At 38.3% G+C, this 18814-nt stretch overlaps 1 protein-coding gene across 1 annotated transcript in view; it reads right to left on the bottom strand.

Moving 5' to 3' along the window:
• Positions 1–6479: 6479 nt before the first annotated feature.
• LOC139937664 (bombesin receptor subtype-3-like) overlaps positions 6480–18814 on the bottom strand; it is a 39018-nt gene continuing 26683 nt past the window's right edge. Inside the window, exon 2 of the mRNA XM_071932913.1 lies at positions 6480–18445. Coding sequence (XP_071789014.1) covers positions 17325–18440 — 1116 coding nt within the window. The 5' untranslated portion in view covers positions 18441–18445 and the 3' untranslated portion in view covers positions 6480–17324. The remainder of the gene's footprint in view (positions 18446–18814) is intronic.

Raw genomic sequence — 18814 nt, 5'->3', positions numbered from 1 at the left:
CATTCCATGCGGGTGCCGAATTGAAATCTGTCCACCTCTCTATTTCTCTTTTTAATGATTTTAGTCCTAGAGTTTCTATTATCATCGTGAAAATGAGCTATCCAGTTGGTTTCCCCTTCCCCTCTCTCCCACCGTCTGTGATTACGTGCAAGCCGAGGTTTTTGCTTCCTGACGTTGCTAGGTTACTCTTGTATCCCCTATAATTTAGTTCTCTCCAGATAAATATGTTTACAAACCTCACCCGGAGTTTTCAGGACCAAAATTGCTCAGGAAACTCACCAGGTCTTCTCAGTCAAGAAAGTGGAGGGAAGTATAAAAAAAAAAAAAAAAAAGCGCGCACAGCGTGTTAGAATAACGACAATTAAAACGAATTATCAGTCTGTGATCTCAAACCAACTATCTTTATTTGGACACAATTCTTAGCTAGCATAAAATCCCTGCGGCCATGGATGGTTATTTTTATTTATAAATCCGGAGGTTGATGAAGACAATTTGTCAAACTTTGGACTTTGCACGCGTGTGTATTTTCTGAAGGTTGATGTCTCTTAATTCTGTTTATGAATTCACCATTTATACATACTAACACACCCTGTTTTTTGTGTTTTGTTTGTGACCCGCTCTGTGAAAATGAGTCAGATGTAGGCAATTTCAGGAACTGAGTTATATACATGGCTGGAAAGAACATATCAGCAGCAGTAATTTGAAATGTGTCTAACCTTTGGGTGTATCGCGTTGCTGAGTTACTCCCGTTTGAAATAAGCCACTACACAATGTTTTTTTGAAAAACGAATTATAAGTAAAATGGTAATTTAAACTACCATTGCGTGCAAAAGGATGCAAGTTAGACATAAGTATGATCACAAAATTGTTGCATTCATAGCTTTATTGCCTAAAAGTAAGTGTTCTAAAGGTTAACCATGCAACTAAAGATCTTAAAAAGAATAAAAAGAGTATTTTTTTATAATTTTATTTTTTTACATTTTCCACATTAAACTGTCCATAACTTAATATTGCATTGGGCGACATGTGACTCATTTTCACAGAGTGGGTCACATTTTATTATCGCCAATCCATGCGGACCACACGACATTAGCAAACAGACAATACTTCCATTGCAAATAATATAACAAGCGACCACAACGCAATTTAAAAAGAAAACAACTATGGAAAGGGTGCTTTCTTGAACAAAGTCAGTACATTTGAGGTGCGTGATGATTGGAAGGTTGTTCCACAGTCACTGAGGCAGCTATCAAGCAAAGGGTTTGTTTCCACTCAAGTCTCTCTTCCAGCACTAAATCATATAGCACACTAGCAAACAGACAAAGGCGTTCTATAGATAAATACAACAAACGGACAACAAGAAATTTAAAAGAAAAGCAACTATGGAAAAGGTTATTTTTTTTTAGTGTTTTCTTGAAAATATGCAGCGAATTTGATTATTGTGTGGTGGTAGGAAGTTTGTTCCACATTGACGGGCGCAACTTAATGATACGAAATGTATAGGCACTCTTCCTAAACAAACTTTGTAGTGCATAATAGCAGACAGACACCATCAATGCAAAATGCAACAAACGAACAACAAGCAATTCAAATGAGAAAAGAAAATTGAAGCAGTTTTTCTGTAGTGCTTTCTAGAAAATAGGCAGTGATTTTGAGGTGTGTGGTAATGAAAGACTGTTCCACGTCGAGGAGGCAGCTGAGGCAAAGTATATGTAGACAGTATCTCTTCTAAAAGCTTTTGTCAATTAAAGGGAAGGTCAACCTTTGGTAATTGTCGAAGACAAGTCTTTTCACTTGGTGTCTCCCAACATAAGGATGAAATAACAAGCCTGTGAAAATTTGCGGTCAATTGGTCATCGGAGTTGCGAGAAAACGATGAGAGAAAAAAACACCCTTGTTGGATGAATTAGTGTGCTTTCAGATAGGAATAAAGAACTTCTGGCTAGAAGTCTTTTATACTAGTGAGAAATAACCTTTTTCTCAAAAATCTATGCTACTTCACAGGGAGCCATCTCTCACAATGTTTTATACTATCAACAGCTCTCCAATGCTTGTTACCTAGTCAGTTTTAAGTTAATATTTGTTTTGAGTAATTACCAAACGTGTACCTTCCCTTTAACGCAGGGGTATTAGAGGTCACACACATGCGGTCCTGAGCTTACAAAACGTTAAACCACTTTAAAGGCCTGATGTGGACACGCTCCTGAAAATAATCGTTATTATTTCATATGCTAAAAAATCCTGTTGGCTTCAAGTTGTATGTATATTTTTTTAATGTTGTTATAAGAGATCGCCTATATTAACACAAGGCCGGACGGCCACTCCTAGTCACTTAACTGATTCGGGCTATCGACTTAATAAACTTTCACTAGGTGCAAGTTGCCACCTACTCCTTGTGCTGAAACAGGGACCAATTTAACAATCCGTAGGAATGTTTAGGCACTAAGAGCCTGGCTGGTAGAGCAGAATTCGCTACCTTCCCTAATTTTTACGAAGCAACTATAATTAAGTGCCTTGCTCAAGGGCACAAGTGTCATGGCCGGGTATCGAACCCACACCCCAGAGCTCAAGTTTGGTGACCTACAGAAGACTTGGTCATGACACACTCTACTATACCAATTGTATCGAGTGCGCTTTACACTTAAATTAACTTTGGTGTCAGTATGACTCGAAATCTGTGTCCAAATGGCACATGAAATGGGTCAAACTGGCGCAGAATTCAAATTAAAACCCCATTTAGAAACCACTTTACGGGTCAGCCTGACCCAGGATCGTGTCAGGCCCCCTCGGAACCGGAATACGGGTCAATTCTGACTTAGGAGATGTTTGTTTGTAAGTGAAAGTATTTAACGTTGTGTTCATGCATTACAAATTTACTGTCCGCATAAAATTGGCTAATAAGGGTTCTAACATAGTAAATTCTGTATGAGGAACCAAGTTGACAAACTTGAACATTACATTTGAACGAGTCAATGGCCACAGCTCTCTCTTTTTTTATTACTTCAAACAAATTATATATGACTTTGTGGACGTTTCTACTGCGAAAATTGAATTTGCAAACTTTCATTATTGTCATTACTTTATGGTGAAGGCCTTTCGTGTGAGCCCACACTCTAGAACTTAAAGTCACCTGGAAATAGATTTTTTTTCTTTCAAACATAAGAGTATATGCTTACGAACAATAAAACAATTTTTTTAGTAATTGTTTGTCACGATTTATATGTTTAAAAAACATAAAGTTGTTTGGGGGGCTGACTCCGCCTACCCCTTTTGTGACGTCAATCGAGGCAGACTTTGCCTGCAATGCGTATAGTAAACACATATGCAAAGTACATGTACGTCCAAGTCGTGAGTTGGTACATTTCAAAAAGTGTTTTTCTGCATTCAGCAGCAATACACCTGGTCGGCATTGTCGGAAAAAAAACATTTTTTTTTGTTTTTAAACGTACAAACTCACGACTTGGTCCGTACATGTACTTTGCAATTGTGTTTACTCTACGCATACAGGCAAAGTCTGCCTCGATTTACGTCACGAACAGCGCCCTCTCGGGTCGGGGTCTACTCTTAAATTTGTAAATAACATAAGAACTGATTTTTTAAAACCTTAGTTAACTGTTTATTCACATTCCACTCATCAAAACACATAAATTAGTGACAAAAACTTTATTTTGAAAAAATACCACTTCCAGGTGACTTTAAGGGCTTTTGTGTGAAAGACCAGGTCGTGTTCATAATTCTTGACCGGGTGTCGTTCAATACACAGCAGGGAAGAATTCCAATCGCTCTGCCAATATTTTGACATACATCGCTGAAATCATAAATATTAAGAAAAGTCATTTATTATTATTTAGCTGAGCTTTCTTTTATATATGAGAAGAAGACAATCAGAAGGGTTCTTTGACAGACCCGTAAATCTGCTGGATCAAACGTGATCCGTGTGGCATTCGTAGCCTGATCGTCTGACGTCACACTTAAAGGGAACCAGTCTATACTTCATGTTGAATTACTATATTAACCGAATGTTAAAGGCAGTGGACACTAATGGTAATTTCTCAAAATAATTATTAGCATAAAACCTTACTTGGTAAAGAGTATTACTGGGAGAGGTTGATAGTATAAAACATTGTGAGAAACGGCTCCCTCTGAAGTGACTTGGTTTTTGAGAAAGAAGTAATTTTCCACGAATTTGATTTCGAGACCTCAGATTTAGAGCTTGAGGTCTCGAAATCAAGCATCTGAAAGCACACAACTTCGTGTGACAAGGGTGCTTTTTTCTTCCATAGTTATCTCGCAACTTCGACGACCGATTGAGCTGAAATTTTCACAGGTTGTTTTTTATGCATATGTTGAGATACACCAAGTGAGAAGACTGGCCTTTGACAATTACCAATAGTGTCCAGTGTCTTTAAAGGGAACCAGTCTATACTGCATGTTGAATTACTATATTTCCCGAATATAACCGAAATTTTAACCGAGTGACGACGTTTTGTAACTAGATAATGTGTTGGGTTTTTGTTTTCCTCGTTTTTCTTTTTGCGACTAATGAACTAATATAACCAGTATTATCATGTGGTGTTCACAAAATCAGATGGGGCTCTCATACATTTTAAGGAATGTTTTCACTTCAAAAAACAATGCTAATACAAACTTGGTTGAATGTATAGCAGCTTTCGACAGTGTAAACCATTTTGACGTCTTGTCAAAAAGATAATAGTTTTTTATGAAGAAAATCTGAGAAGCGTCAGGAACGTTTCTCGGATTGTGTATTCCAAATACGGGATTATTCTTCTTGCTTGACATTTTCGGCAATATCACAAAACAGCTACCACATTTTGAATTGAAATTGATGTATATATGATTTGAAAAGAACTAAAGGAAAAACACCCACACAAAATAAAAACTACCCACACCTTCCTCTCCCAAAGCGCAAAATAATCTGATTAGGTGTCCACACTGACGTAATGGTGACGTCATAGAAGGTTCAGGATAACATTGAAAGTACAAAGCCCAGTAGCGCTTTCACCTCGATCCCACCCACTTCGTGTGGAAATGCATTTTTAACGCAATTTAGGTCAGTTCCGCGATCAAATAATGAGCGTTTAAAACATGGTGAAAAGCACACAGAAGAACGTGTCTACCAAGTTGTTTCGTGTTTACTGATACGCCCCTCCAGGGGGTACCACTCACCAATTATACAGGGTGCTGAACCTCGCCACTCCTAAGTTGCACCTCGGGCTTGTAGAGGAATAATAGTGCGAGACAAGTACTGTACGATGAATGCTGTGGGGCTTGTTGCTCATTCGATCTCACGCAGTACACTTTCAGATTGGAAACACGAGAGAACGGATGAATCAAGTGTGAACATCCACTTTAATGGAAACAAATTTTCAAATCAATGTTTGGCACGATCCCTGGATATTCTTTTCAGAATCCCTGTCGTCCGGAACAGAAATTATTATGATGTATCTGTGTTTCATTTAATTTATTTATTTTCTTTTTATTTATTCTGGTTTTTCTTAGAAAAAGAGAGAGAAAAAAACTTGATCATCCACTGTACTAGCCAAAACCCCAAGAAGCTATTTTTAGGTGTGGTGGACACAATACTATGGCACTGTCAGGTTTGAATAAACTTGTCTGGTTTCAGCCAAACCAAACAGTGCACTCCTATAGTGTCTACCATATCTATAGAAGGCGAGTGGAGAGATGACCTGGGCCCAATTTCATAGAGCTGCTAAGCACAAAAACTCGCTTAGCAGAACATTTCTTCCTTGATAAAAACAAGATAACCAACCAAATTCCACATGATTTTCAGGTTTAGAGCAAACAACCGCTGAATACCAGTAACAAGCAATATGCAACAAATGAAAATTCGGTTGGTAATCCTGTTTTTATCAAGGAAAAAGTTTCATGCTAAGCAAATTTTTGTGCTTATCAGCTCTATGAAATTGGGCCCAGGAAGTATCAGTCTTTACATGTGGATCTAAAACCCCTGCACAGAGAATGTTTCCATGGAAAACCCACGCAGTCAGGTTGGGACCGAAAACCCAGTCCAAATGGTACCCTCGGCGTGATCCGAACCGGGGTGCTAGACATGGAAGGCAAGGAATGATAACACTATACGCACACCCAAGCGTGTTAAAAACAGTTTCTGAAGTAAAAAAATCGCAATTAGGTGGACGTGGTTTTTACAATATTAGCTGCAGTTTTCATGCAAAATTTCCCGTCTGTTTAACAAACAAGTATAGATGTAGGCCTATGTTAGAAGAATCAATGTGAATTTATGTGCTTTTGCTTTTGGAGATGCTTGTTTCACTTAAATTGTCAAGCGGTGTTTGAAAATGCATTTGAATGTTTCGTAAACTTGTAGAAATGATGTAATTCAGCTTACTGTATGTGAAAATGATTTTTATAATCAAATAATCATTTGGTCACAATTCATCAAGAAGAAAAAAAACTGACAACTTCAACTTCGTCGACTATTACAGTGTGGTTAATTTATTAACATTATGTGAAAATCATGATAAACGGAATATCAAAAATTAACATCCGGTGTTAAATTAAATCATTAGAAAATAAACTACTTTGTTTACACACCCTTCTCCACAGTAGGGTAAACATACAATGCTTTCACAAATACAGTATCTTTTCTTGAGAGTTCCAAGTAAATTTGGGACCAATGGGATACTTTTGGGACGCTTGGTGGCAGCAGACTTACCAGGTAAATAAAATCCATTGTTCTCGGTCATGTGCGCACGCTCAGAACTACGTAAACAATGGAAGTATACCTGGTAAGTCTGCTGCCACCTAGAGTTCAAGAGTCTCCCATTCTACAGATCCTATGGGGGACACAAACATTTGCTTATCATAGATACAAAGCTTGACCCTCCACAAAGGGTTACCTGACAAAATGAAACTCTGGCTGGTTTCTTTTAGTTTGCTAAGCATAATGTTCGCGATATCTGTACTGGTCGACTTTATGTAATCGGCCCCAGTAATGCAAAATGGAAAGCTTCATTCCAATGGACACAATGGCTTTGGATTGGCAGCTTTTGGGCTAAAAAAACACAACTATAATAAACAACTAGCTATCGAACAGTTGGTTTTATTTATCTTTGTGAACTAACACGGTACACCATTACGAAGTCAAGATTTTCTGGTATTATACAAGTCACACGGGATAGGATCAATCAACTTAAATAATATACAATTTATTTAAAAAATAATTGTATATCTTGATATATAAGTCTTGAAATAAACTATTGAGTAAATATTTTCAACGAGTCAATAAAATTAAATTAGTTTTCTATAATTGCATATCACACCGAATGTTCATAACATCAATTTAAATATTTTTAATGGACAGTAAACAAATGTACAATATTATATTCATTTTCACCACTACTGGATTATTTTTTACATAAGATAAATATTATCTTAAATTATTATTATTATTATTATTATTATTATTATTATTATTATTATTATTATTATTATTATTATTATTATTATATATTTTGCCACACAGCCCGTCAACATGCACTCCCCTACATAAATCTCTAAAACATTATAATTTGCACAACATATTTACAATAGTATACAAGTTTTCAGGTGCAAAGGTTACATTAAACACAATCATCCCAATCTTGACGCTATATTCAATTCAATTCAAATCAAATAATATTTATTTCGTAAAAGCCCTAACAGTATGATACAAGACATAATTGATGTTTCCTGGTTCTAATAGTGACAGTTATAAAAATGGCAAAACTTAGGACTGGGTGAAGTCTTGGCTTTGTACCCTATTAGACAGACTAACTACATGATACCTATTGGGGTTTTAAATATTTAGAAAACACAAAGTGTCCAAAAAGACCGCCCGATAAGAAATGTCACTTTCACAAACCATGGACAACTGTGATTAAAAAAAGACGGCATGAAATAAATACAACCACTCCAACAACTTTGGCATACACCTCGGAAATCATAGATCATTTTCTGTTTTTTCTGATAAACTCCATTTGTCAGAAAAACCCCATTTGAAACGCAAGACGAATAATATGCAGAACTGTTTTGGACACACCCCTCTAAATATACTGGTTCTCATTAGACCCGGATCTATCTGACCGAAAGCAGTGTCAAAAGTAAAGTCTTTTGAAGGCACTGGACACGTTTGGTAATAACTATTGTCAAAGGCTAATACTCTCACTTTGTGTACACCAAACGTATGCATAAAAATAACAATCTGTGGAAAGATTCATTTGGTCATCGAATTTGCGTGCTTTTCAGATGCAGAAGTCTGTCTCAGATTCAAATAATGTTGTGAAGAATTAACTCTTTCTTCGTTACTTCAGAGAAAGTCCTTTTATCACACTGAAACAGGGTGACCTCTCCGTTGCGTATTTCCAATGAAGTATTTATGCTATAACCAAACGTGTCCAGAGCCTTTAAACCGAGTCGTGTTTGAATTGTTGATATTGACTTAACTTCAACTGCATCCGAGGTTGACATCGATTCAAGTTTTTCTAGATTTTGAGTCGAACTGAACGAGAAACGGAGTTGCAGGCTTTAGACTGTCACCTTAAAATCTGCATCAATTTACACCTGGGAGTTGATGAAGCATTCCAACCGATTTTCACTCAATCTCTCCCCGATGCTTCTGCCGTGCTAAATCTCCTCTCTCCCCATCTCTCTGTTTCTGTTTCTCTATCGCTGTTCCACTTAACACTTTTCGTCATCCATTTCATTCTGTCAACCCTTTAAAGGCACTGGACACTATTGGTAATTACTCAAAATAACTGTTAGTATAAAAACTGACTTGTGACTGAGCAATGATGAGCTGTTTATAGTATTAAACATTGTGGGAGACGGTTCCCTCTGAAGTAAACTAGTGCAAAGAAGTAATTTCTCACTCGAATATTAAAATACTTCAGACCCGATGCATCCTATTTGGAATATAAAAGCACACAGATTTGTGCAACAAGAGTGTTTTTCTATCATCATTATTTTCTTGCAATTTCGATTACCAACTGAGTCAAACTTTTTACAGATTTGCTATTTTATGCATAATGTTGGAATACACCAAGTGAGAATACTGGTGCCTAGTGCCTTTTACATTCCCTCCGCGTACTTCCAACTCATTCATAAATCATTCTCACAAAATGTCTCACACATTTCTTACACCGACCTGTCTAACATCATGCCAGTTTCGTGTTTGCTTCCACAATAAACGTGTCACCATAATTGTGTATAGGCATCGTATCATAACAGAATAACGAAAACCAGTAGACTTGAGCAAATAAAAAAAAATATTTGTCTTGGGACAGTAATCTTGACTTCCTTCCTGAACCGGATGTAAATAACGAAACCCAACGGATGCCTACATTATTCGAATTTCACTTTAAATTACGTGTAGTTGATATTCTATCTCAATTTCCGTCGGGGTTACTCGTTTGTTTGTTCACTTAGTGTTTGTTGTTATTCCCTTAATCCCTGTTATGTTTAGGTTACAATTTTGGTCTATCTCATGTTTTTGTTGCCCGTGAATATTGAAGTTTTGGGGACAAATTCTCGTAGGACTATTGATACAACGAGAATGTAGTTGAATACAAATTGAAAGTAGCATGTACTTGCAAAGTTTAGGTGTGATATTACTGTGTTTTCTTTGTGGTACAAGTATTTGCAAAGTTTAGGGGTGATATTACTGTGTTTGCTTTGTGGTACAAGTATTTGCAAAGTTTAGGAGTGATATTACTGTGTTTGCTTTGTGGTACAAGTATTTGCAAAGTTTAGGAGTGATATTACTGTGTTTGCTTTGTGGTACAAGTATTTGCGAAGTTTAGGAGTGATATTACTGTGTTTGCTTTGTGGTACAAGTATTTGCAAAGTTTAGGAGTGATATTACTGTGTTTGCTTTGTGGTACAAGTATTTGCAAAGTTTAGGAGTGATATTACTGTGTTTTCTTTGTGGTACAAGTATTTGCATCTTGAATTTGGATAAGTATTTGGTATAACGGCGAATCAATCGCATTTACTTAGTAAAATGTGATATTACAATACAAATCACTTTGGTAATACTGTCAATTTATCTTGTATCTATTCATTATCTAACCCTTCGCACCAAACCACGAACACAACCCAACATCAGGTTAGATCAAGTTTATAACTCATACTTCTTACCACACCACGCCACAGTATCACCACTTTGTACACAATAATGCACGCACCGATTAATATCACGCTCCATCAACACATTTACGCCACAGTTCTCCACGGTAAGGCACAGAACCACACTCTAACACACCACTCGACATGTTCACATATAGTTAAACACACTGCACGATTGTAACGACGACAATTTACCTCGCAGATCCCAACTTGTATAATTGTGAGGCCTGACCCACTTTGGGTTAATGTGACCCCGAATTTTTGTCAAACAATACCCAGAGCGGGGTTAAACTGATGCAAATTCCTAGTCAATGCCTTCCCTGTTTAACCAGTTTCCGTATCAACCTTTCCCAGATTTGAGTGAAGTCCCCTTGGAGTCAGAATTCGGGTCAAATCTGACCCGGGAGCTTTTAGACTGTGCAAAAATACATCAATGTATTGTACGTTGACTGTCATTCATAAAAACAAATACTACCATTACATACCAAATATATTTCAAAACAAACATTTGAAAATAAGCTGCAAATCCCCTGATAATTAATAGAACGCACACTCATGTTGAAATACATGGTATCCAGTTACCAAGGTTGCATGCAATCTACCAGTTGCATGCAATAAGAGTGCTGTATTACCAAAACCAGATCGCAAATTTTACAAAATTATTAATGTGGGCCATACAGACTTGTCCATAGATTGCACCACTCTCTTGATTTTGATTTCCTGCAAATAAATATAAATTCAGGGGAAAGAGAATGTTCCCTTGTAAAACAAACCTTGCGTTCAAAAAATAATTTAAAATAAAGAATACAACTGGCCTTTAACCGAACCGTCATGTACTTCACACCACACCAAATAACGATTTTATAACAGCGTGTTTTTTTCCTTGCGATTATGTCCCATTTCCCTCGATAAAAACAGCGCATCTGGTAAAAGATGAAAGTTGACACTTTTTACCGAATACCCGCTAAAAAACACCTGGATGTTTAAATGGTGTAGCGGAAATAATGTCAAAACAGGAAAGAGTGTGTAGTATAGAAGGAGCAGTTAGGACCCCCAACTTGAGGAGAAACTCAAGAACTAACAGGGGATTATATGTGTTGCCTTTTTATGGGATTTTGCATGTTGCGGTAATAACTGGTTTGCGGTAACCGTGTTTGTTTTTAATTGCAACGTAGGTTTAGTTCTTTTAAGAACTGTCTTGCTATCCATTTAACAAGCGAGGAGTATATGTTTATTCGGATTTCGGGAGATTCCTCTGTTTTTGTGGGTTTTTTCAACTAATACAACTTCAGGTAGAAGTTTCTGCCAGTATGCAAAGACACTCTTAATATAAATAATTGCTGTATAGTTATTTAAAGCAGTAGCCTACTACTATACTATAGATATCTGGGTTTAACATTATTGACACACTTGCGGTAACCGTGTTTGTTTTTAATTGCAACGTAGGTTTAGTTCTTTTAAGAACTGTCTTGCTATCCATTTAACAAGCGAGGAGTATATGTTTATTCGGATTTCGGGAGATTCCTCTGGGTTTTGGGGTTTTTTTTCAACTAATACAACTTCAGGTAGAAGTTTCTGCCAGTATGCACAGACACTCTTTATATAAATAATTGCTGTATAGTTATTTAAAGCAGTAGCCTACTACTATACTATAGATATCTGGGTTTAACATTATTGACACACTTTTTGAGACATTGTTATCCTCTTTAAAGTCCCCCTGCAGCGTCAAAAGACAATCTTCAAAACGTTCGCAGCTTGCGGCTTGCGCAGGAAGCTTTCGATGCTCCCGTCAAATTCAACAAGAAGGGACTTCACTTTGGGTGTAAGTGCCAGAAATATACTGCGCTCAAGCGTAAGGAGACAAGTGTTCTAACCGACTTTTACCAGCAATTCTGGCGGCAATGGTTACCCTATTTTCCTCATAACAACAATCCTGAGGTATAAGACAAAATTCTCAAACTCGTTCCTCCTTTCTGAATCGGCCATAAAATATTATTGGTTGACGTAAATATTTTGACGACTGCTTTTGTCAAATTAAAAGTCCGTCCGGGAATATAGCTGATGTGACAACTTAAGGAAATGAACATGTAATGAAAACAAACCATGACGAAGCTTGTTTAAACCACTGTTTTTATAAAGGACTAAAACATGTTTTTATCAGTATTGTTACAACACCGCACACACCTCAGGCGTTAAATAAAAGCCTATAAGATACACAATCTGAGATAACTTGCGTGTTGCGTAAGTATAGATTTGTTGACCATTATAGAGTCTCTACATATATGTGGATTGTTTTCTTATGAATAAAGAAAACTAGATCGATATGAGAAAAAAAGGTTGGTTATGAACATTTGTTTTAATTCTACTTGTTGACTTTTTAATACGACTTCGATTGAGCCTACACATTAAGTTGCTACCTTAAGGGCGGTCTTAGTAGCGATCTTTTCTCCCAACAAATTTCTTCTGTTAACTAAAACTAATTATGGCTATGTCATTGCCCGCGGTTAATAAATATGTTTTGATATGCAGAAGTTGCGGTTAAGTACTGCATGTTTTGTATTGTTGTTTTTGGATTTCGGCGCGACAATCGGTATAACTCCACAATGTTGTCGTATTGTTTAAGGGAACATATACGTTTGGTAATCTATCTTGAAATTAATGGCAATTATAATATTACTTGGTTGGAGGTACAGCAACTTTTGATATAAGTAAAGAACATTTTAAGAGACACTCACTTTGAAAAAATGTGATTTTGGTTAAAGATTATATTCGACCCCCAAATAATTGAATATGAGAAACGTTACTGTTAGATACTTTTGTAAGAATTGTGAATGCCAAATACCCTGCGTGGACATAAAAAGCACTAAAAAAAAGCTACCACATATTGTGGTATATTATTGGTTATCCGTCTCATCTCATGTATAAAAAAAAAAAGTGTTCATTCTTTTTGCCACAATTGGACTAGTCTTCTATCAATGACTTCACGCACAGCAAGTAGTTTATTTCCTCACCCATAACAACCCGTCTTGGCCAAAGTCATGAAAGTCCATGTGAAAGCAACACCACGAAGTGAGACAAGTTTTCCTCCCCATTTCTCACACAAAAGACACCCGATGGATTTTGTCGATTACAAAACGGTTTCTTCTCACTCTAAACGATATACGCCTCTTTCCAGAATCTGTCACAACAAAACCCAACAAAAAAGGAAGAGAAGTAGCCGGACATGAGCTGCCAATGAAAGCAGGTTTCGTTGTGTATCTAGGGTAGCATTTCCACTCGTGAAGAATGATGTCAGACTTTGGGCCCCTGCGGGCCTGGGACGTCCGCGGTGTTCGGGGCGCTGAGTGCCGGACTATACCCCCGAAGCGTTCCAATACTATTCCCTTATCGCCTCTAGTCATAGTTGACGAATTGACTTGTCATCGCATAGTCAATGAGTGACTTTCGATCGAGTCATTCGGGTGTTCCGAAAACCAGTCATGAGAGTTTCTTACTGTATATGGTCACCCTTTATTTTGTAACACGAGACATGCTGTTTTAAATACCAGGGCGACCATAATCGCTTCTTTAGGGGTTCCCGATCGGTTATCGTCGTTCTAATTTTAATTATTTTGTTCCCATTAATTTTGTAAAATGAGACACGCTGTTTATTGTATCAAGTTGATCAAAATAATGTATTCTTCAGGTATTCCGACAACCAGTCATGAGAGTTCTTCTTAACTTATAATAATGAGTCCCGTTTAGTTTGTAACATGAGACACGCTGTTTCAGAATACCGGGACAATCGCAAATATTTACGGCGGAGAGTGGTGTTCTATTTGAAACACATATTGGCTCTCAGCTGCCACTTTTGTCCATTATGAAACATGATCTGAGAAATGATTTTGGAAATCTGTGACAACGGCTCGAGCTGTAACAAACTATCGAACTCTCAAAATATGTAATGCACACCACAGATGAAGGGTATTAACCATTATCATTTTGTCTCGTTTTTAGATTGCATCTAGACAGACATATTACCTGTAAAGCCATGTTATTTCCGTCCCAAAATTTCGTGTGGTTTTGGGTACGACACAAACACAGATTTTCATTTAACTTACATGGTTTAAAATCACGATAGCAAAAACCTTTTTAAAATATTACTTTCTGAGTGAGGTGTTGTAGTTTTAGAGAAATAGGTTTACAATTGCTCTCTTGGAACATTGCTCTGTGATTTTCCCTTTTTCTCAAAAACGTGACGACTAATGAGGCTGAAACTTCTGCAGGTAAGACTACATCTTCATTTACATGTCGTGGGCACAAAACTTGATCTACAAAAGGTTTCAAAGCCCCTTATCAGCAACTCGGACATGAGCCACAGCCGAAGTTTCAGTCAAAAACAGAAGCCATTATTTGTGTGAAAGGTTCTGGTCACAGTTACATTGGAAAACACCACAGGCATCAATGCCACCACTACGTGACTGTTCACATTGGTGCTTATCAGTTGAAATGATGTATCGCCTCCAAGGTTTTGACGGATGTGCGGCACCATAACGTAGCCCGAGCCCTAAATGTAGCCTGACCTAAATGTAGCCCCAAACATGTACCTAAATGTAGCCCGAACCTAAATGTAGCCCCAAGGGCTACATTTAGGTCAGGCTACATTTAGGACTCGGGCTACATTATGGTGCCGCACAGACGGATCTTAACCAGAACCCAGTTTCACAGAGCTGCTTAATCAGAAAAATTGTCTATAAACAGGTTTCTGCTGAGCAGAAATGAGCAGGACACCAGTCCAAAATTGTAAAGGTGACACATTAGTTTGATTGGTAACCTTATACTGGTAAGCAAAGCTTCATAGTCATAGTCTTTTCTCACTTACAATGAGAAGCTTGAAGGATCCTTTTAATTATTCAGAACCCAGTTTCATATTATAGAGCTGATCGAACATATAACAAATGCATAACAAAGATTTGCTTAGTATAATGAGCATGATACCGGTCACTAATTGCACACGTGATAGTAGTGTTGCTGGTCACCTTATTCCGGTAAGCAGTTCTATTAAAAACGGACCGAAAATCATTAAACAAATTCGCTTACTTTATTGTTTTTACTGGGACACCGGCTGGTAATCGTTTCCAGCTAAGCATTGTGTTATTTGTGCTAACTAAACAAATTCACTCACAAGCTTAATGAATTGGGTCCCAGATCTTTGTACAAACCGAAAATAGGCAAGGAAAAGTTGTCTAGCGTTTTCATTGTATGTGATTTGGAAACAAAACCAGCCTTATTGTATTTTGATATTTTTTTCAGGAGCATTTTTTGTTTATGGTTTGGCGTCAGAGAGCATTATTTCCCGGTGCACATATCAAGTTAAACGATATCAGTAAAGCACTTAGTGCGCCTATTGGGGTCATAACCTAATAACACAATACATTGCCGATGAAAGCAGCCCATCATTGCCATATTTTCACGGACACTAGGTCTCAGTTGTAAGCACTGTGTCTGTACGGTCGAATCAGTTAACTATGCCCAGGTCACTCCAGGTAATTTGCAGGCAACCAGTTCTAGACAATCTCCAAGAAGAAAAGGCATTCACATTTGAATGCCCACATATTTGTCCTCAGGGATCATAAGACGTTGTGTGAATAATTTCTCTTGTGCTGCCAGAGTGGTCCTGCAGCATGCATGGCAGTTGTTTACCTCTAAGTTTCCTAATAAAGTTGCCTCGTGTGACTAGGCCCTTAGCTTCACGGTTGCAAGCCTCGCGAGAAAGAATTGCCTGCTCGCGAGAGATGAAATTAAAGTTGGGGCGTGGTTTCTGAGGCTTAAGGTGTCAAGCCTCGTGCTGTTTAAAATTCAGACACATTATATAGCGTGAGCCAGATTAGCAGAGTCAAGTACCAGACCCAGACTGCTCAGGGGGGAATTCCCATAATCTATGTTGCAGTACATTTCAGTAATACACGTTATACGTGCATCTCCACTAGAAATTAATCTAAAATGGCGTCCATGGCTCATTATTTCATGAAGCTGGTCAGTACAAACGATTGCTTAGCACAGAACTACAGAACTTGCTTAGCAGACACACGAAATCAGCCTCAACAAATTGTTAAATAACTAGTGTGACTGATATCATTATAATGTTCATATTTCACGTTAAATATTGATTCCAAGAATCATATTGTGATTGTTAGCGATGGTGTACAAACAAACCGACATCACAATGTTTCATACTACCAGCGCCTTTAAGGAACTATTGAGTTGTGTCTTCAAAGATGTAACATTGACACATGACTTTACACGGAGTTAAAATCTGCGTTGTTTTGAAGCCACACAAATCTAATTGTTTCTAATCAATACTTTAGGTTGGGTTTTGATCATTCTTTCCTCAGACACTAATAATATGTTTTTACCACGGGGGTTTCGTCGAATAAAAAACCACTAAACAAAATGAAGATAATAACTTTTATACAAACGGTTCATTGTACTATAACGACCGTTGCACTTTGCTGACGAGAATCGCACTAGAGCACGTGAACAAAAATACGTAAAACAGCGTTATTTTACCTGCTTAAATAAATCAATGACCTAACACACCAATGTTATGCAAATACCCCCTTTTTACTAACGTCATCTAATTAGATTACATGTGCCCCAGTGGTCTGCCTTTACATATGACGTCACAAGCTCAAATTGCGCCCTCACTCAGGTCGAAGAGTTTATTAGGCTGGTCCCCTGTTTTTATCCGCAAGACAGGTTTTGGTTTAACTAGTACACTGCGAATCTACTAGACCATGAAGGCTATGTAAATGGATGCGAGGTCAAAGGTGATAAGGGATAAGGTACAAGACTAATCTCTGGCGTAATTGACGTTTCTGGAAGTTTGACGTCAGTAGTTCAGCCTTAGGGTTGACCTGCCATTGGTTGGAAGGTTGTGCATGGCGCGTTTAACGCTCGAGCATGTTTCCATCGTTTGACCTTAGCGACGGTATGCAAGGATCTAGTCTTGGTTGATGACGTCAGGTGACCTGGGTCACTATGATACATTCGGGGACAGTAAGTGGTAGCAGTTTTACCTCACAACAACATGAGCGTAATCACACGATACTAATTCTGTTTGCTTGTCTGGGCGCCTTGCGTTCCCGAAGTGCCAGTTCTGTTTTAGTCGGGTACTAATATTACATGGTAGATGTGATTTCAGTGTAGTTCCCCTTGGAACTGTTCATAAAGCTGTTTGAACGCATTGTGTTCGTGGTTTTGTGTGGTTTCCCATGTCCCAAGGAAGGCTTCTTGCATAAGATGCAATGGCGAAGCATCCTTTGATGTGTGGTACTCATGATGAACACAATCCAGGGGTTAAAACACGAGTTAATGAGAGACATGAAATAGTGAAAGGTCCTCCAGGTGCTAATATCCGGTATATCTTTAGCGCATACACTGAACACATAGTGGTAGTACACATTGTACGCATAGTATGGCAACCAGAATACTCCGAAGAATACAGCTATGAAGAGGACTATGATAGCCAGGCGCCTACGGGCTCTAAACTGCTTTGCACCAGGCTGATTCTCGCCACGGAAACTGTCAGCGCTCCGTATAAGCGTGTGGGCCATTCTCGAGTACAGAACAGTGATGATCAAAAGGGGTATAATGTAATGACACCATAGTTGCATCATGACGTAGGCCTTAGCAACCTGTGAGGCGTGTGACAAATAGGTACACAGGTAACCGTGGTGTACTTTTGCTGTGAAATACACAGGACTTGCCAGGAGTAAGGATAATAGCCATATGATACATACGATAAATAGGGTTTTCTTAGCGGAACCTCGGAACAGGCTCCGGCCGAGGTGCTGCGTGATTGCCCCGTAGCGCTCCGCGCTCACCGCTACGATTGAGTAAATACACACACCCTGTGCAACTATGTTCCAGGCGTTGATCAGCTTGCAGGCAGCCTCGCCTTGAGTGAAACACACGTTGACTTCTCCTTCGAGATGACTTGGAACCGCCACAATAAGATACATCAAATCCCCCACGGTGACGTTGATCACCAAAATGTTGGGGGTCGTTCTGAGGGGGCGGTTTTTCAGGATGACTCCCAGTAGCGCCACATTGCCTACCACGCCTATTAGAACTACGATGTACACGAATATGTTCATGGGAGAATACAGTTTATCGTAAGTGTTCTGACTGCAGACTAACTCCACTAATGATGCGTTTAAAGATGCCATGAAGTTTTCAGACGAACACTCTATCTCCTCCCATATATCTGTCGTTTGGTTTACATTTTCCTCCATATTGCCTGCAAGAGGTGAAGAAAACAAATAATTTAATAACAAAGCAAACACTTCTGCACATTGAAATGTAATTTCCACAGGTTAACTTAATTGAACACAACTACATTTAAATGTAGTCTAGTTCGGTTGTCTAGTTGGTAAGACAGGGAAAGTACTGAGTATATAGTGCTTACACACATCGGTGTATGGGTAAAAACCAAAGTTATTCTCTATCCCCAATGCAAATTTTACATCTCTTATATCGTTGCGGTACCCGCTGCAAAAACATAGGATTCGAACTACCTCTAGCTACCGGGCAACCTCGGTAGTCTTGGTAAGACACTGCTCTAGGATAACAAGGGTGGTGGGTTGGAATCCCACCCAAGTAATATGCC

The sequence above is a fragment of the Asterias amurensis genome, chromosome 5 (genome assembly GCF_032118995.1).
Source record: "Asterias amurensis chromosome 5, ASM3211899v1".
NCBI classification, from domain to species: domain Eukaryota; kingdom Metazoa; phylum Echinodermata; class Asteroidea; order Forcipulatida; family Asteriidae; genus Asterias; species Asterias amurensis.
The sequence above is the reverse complement of the archived record's forward strand: the minus strand, read 5'-3'. Positions and strand labels throughout refer to the sequence as shown.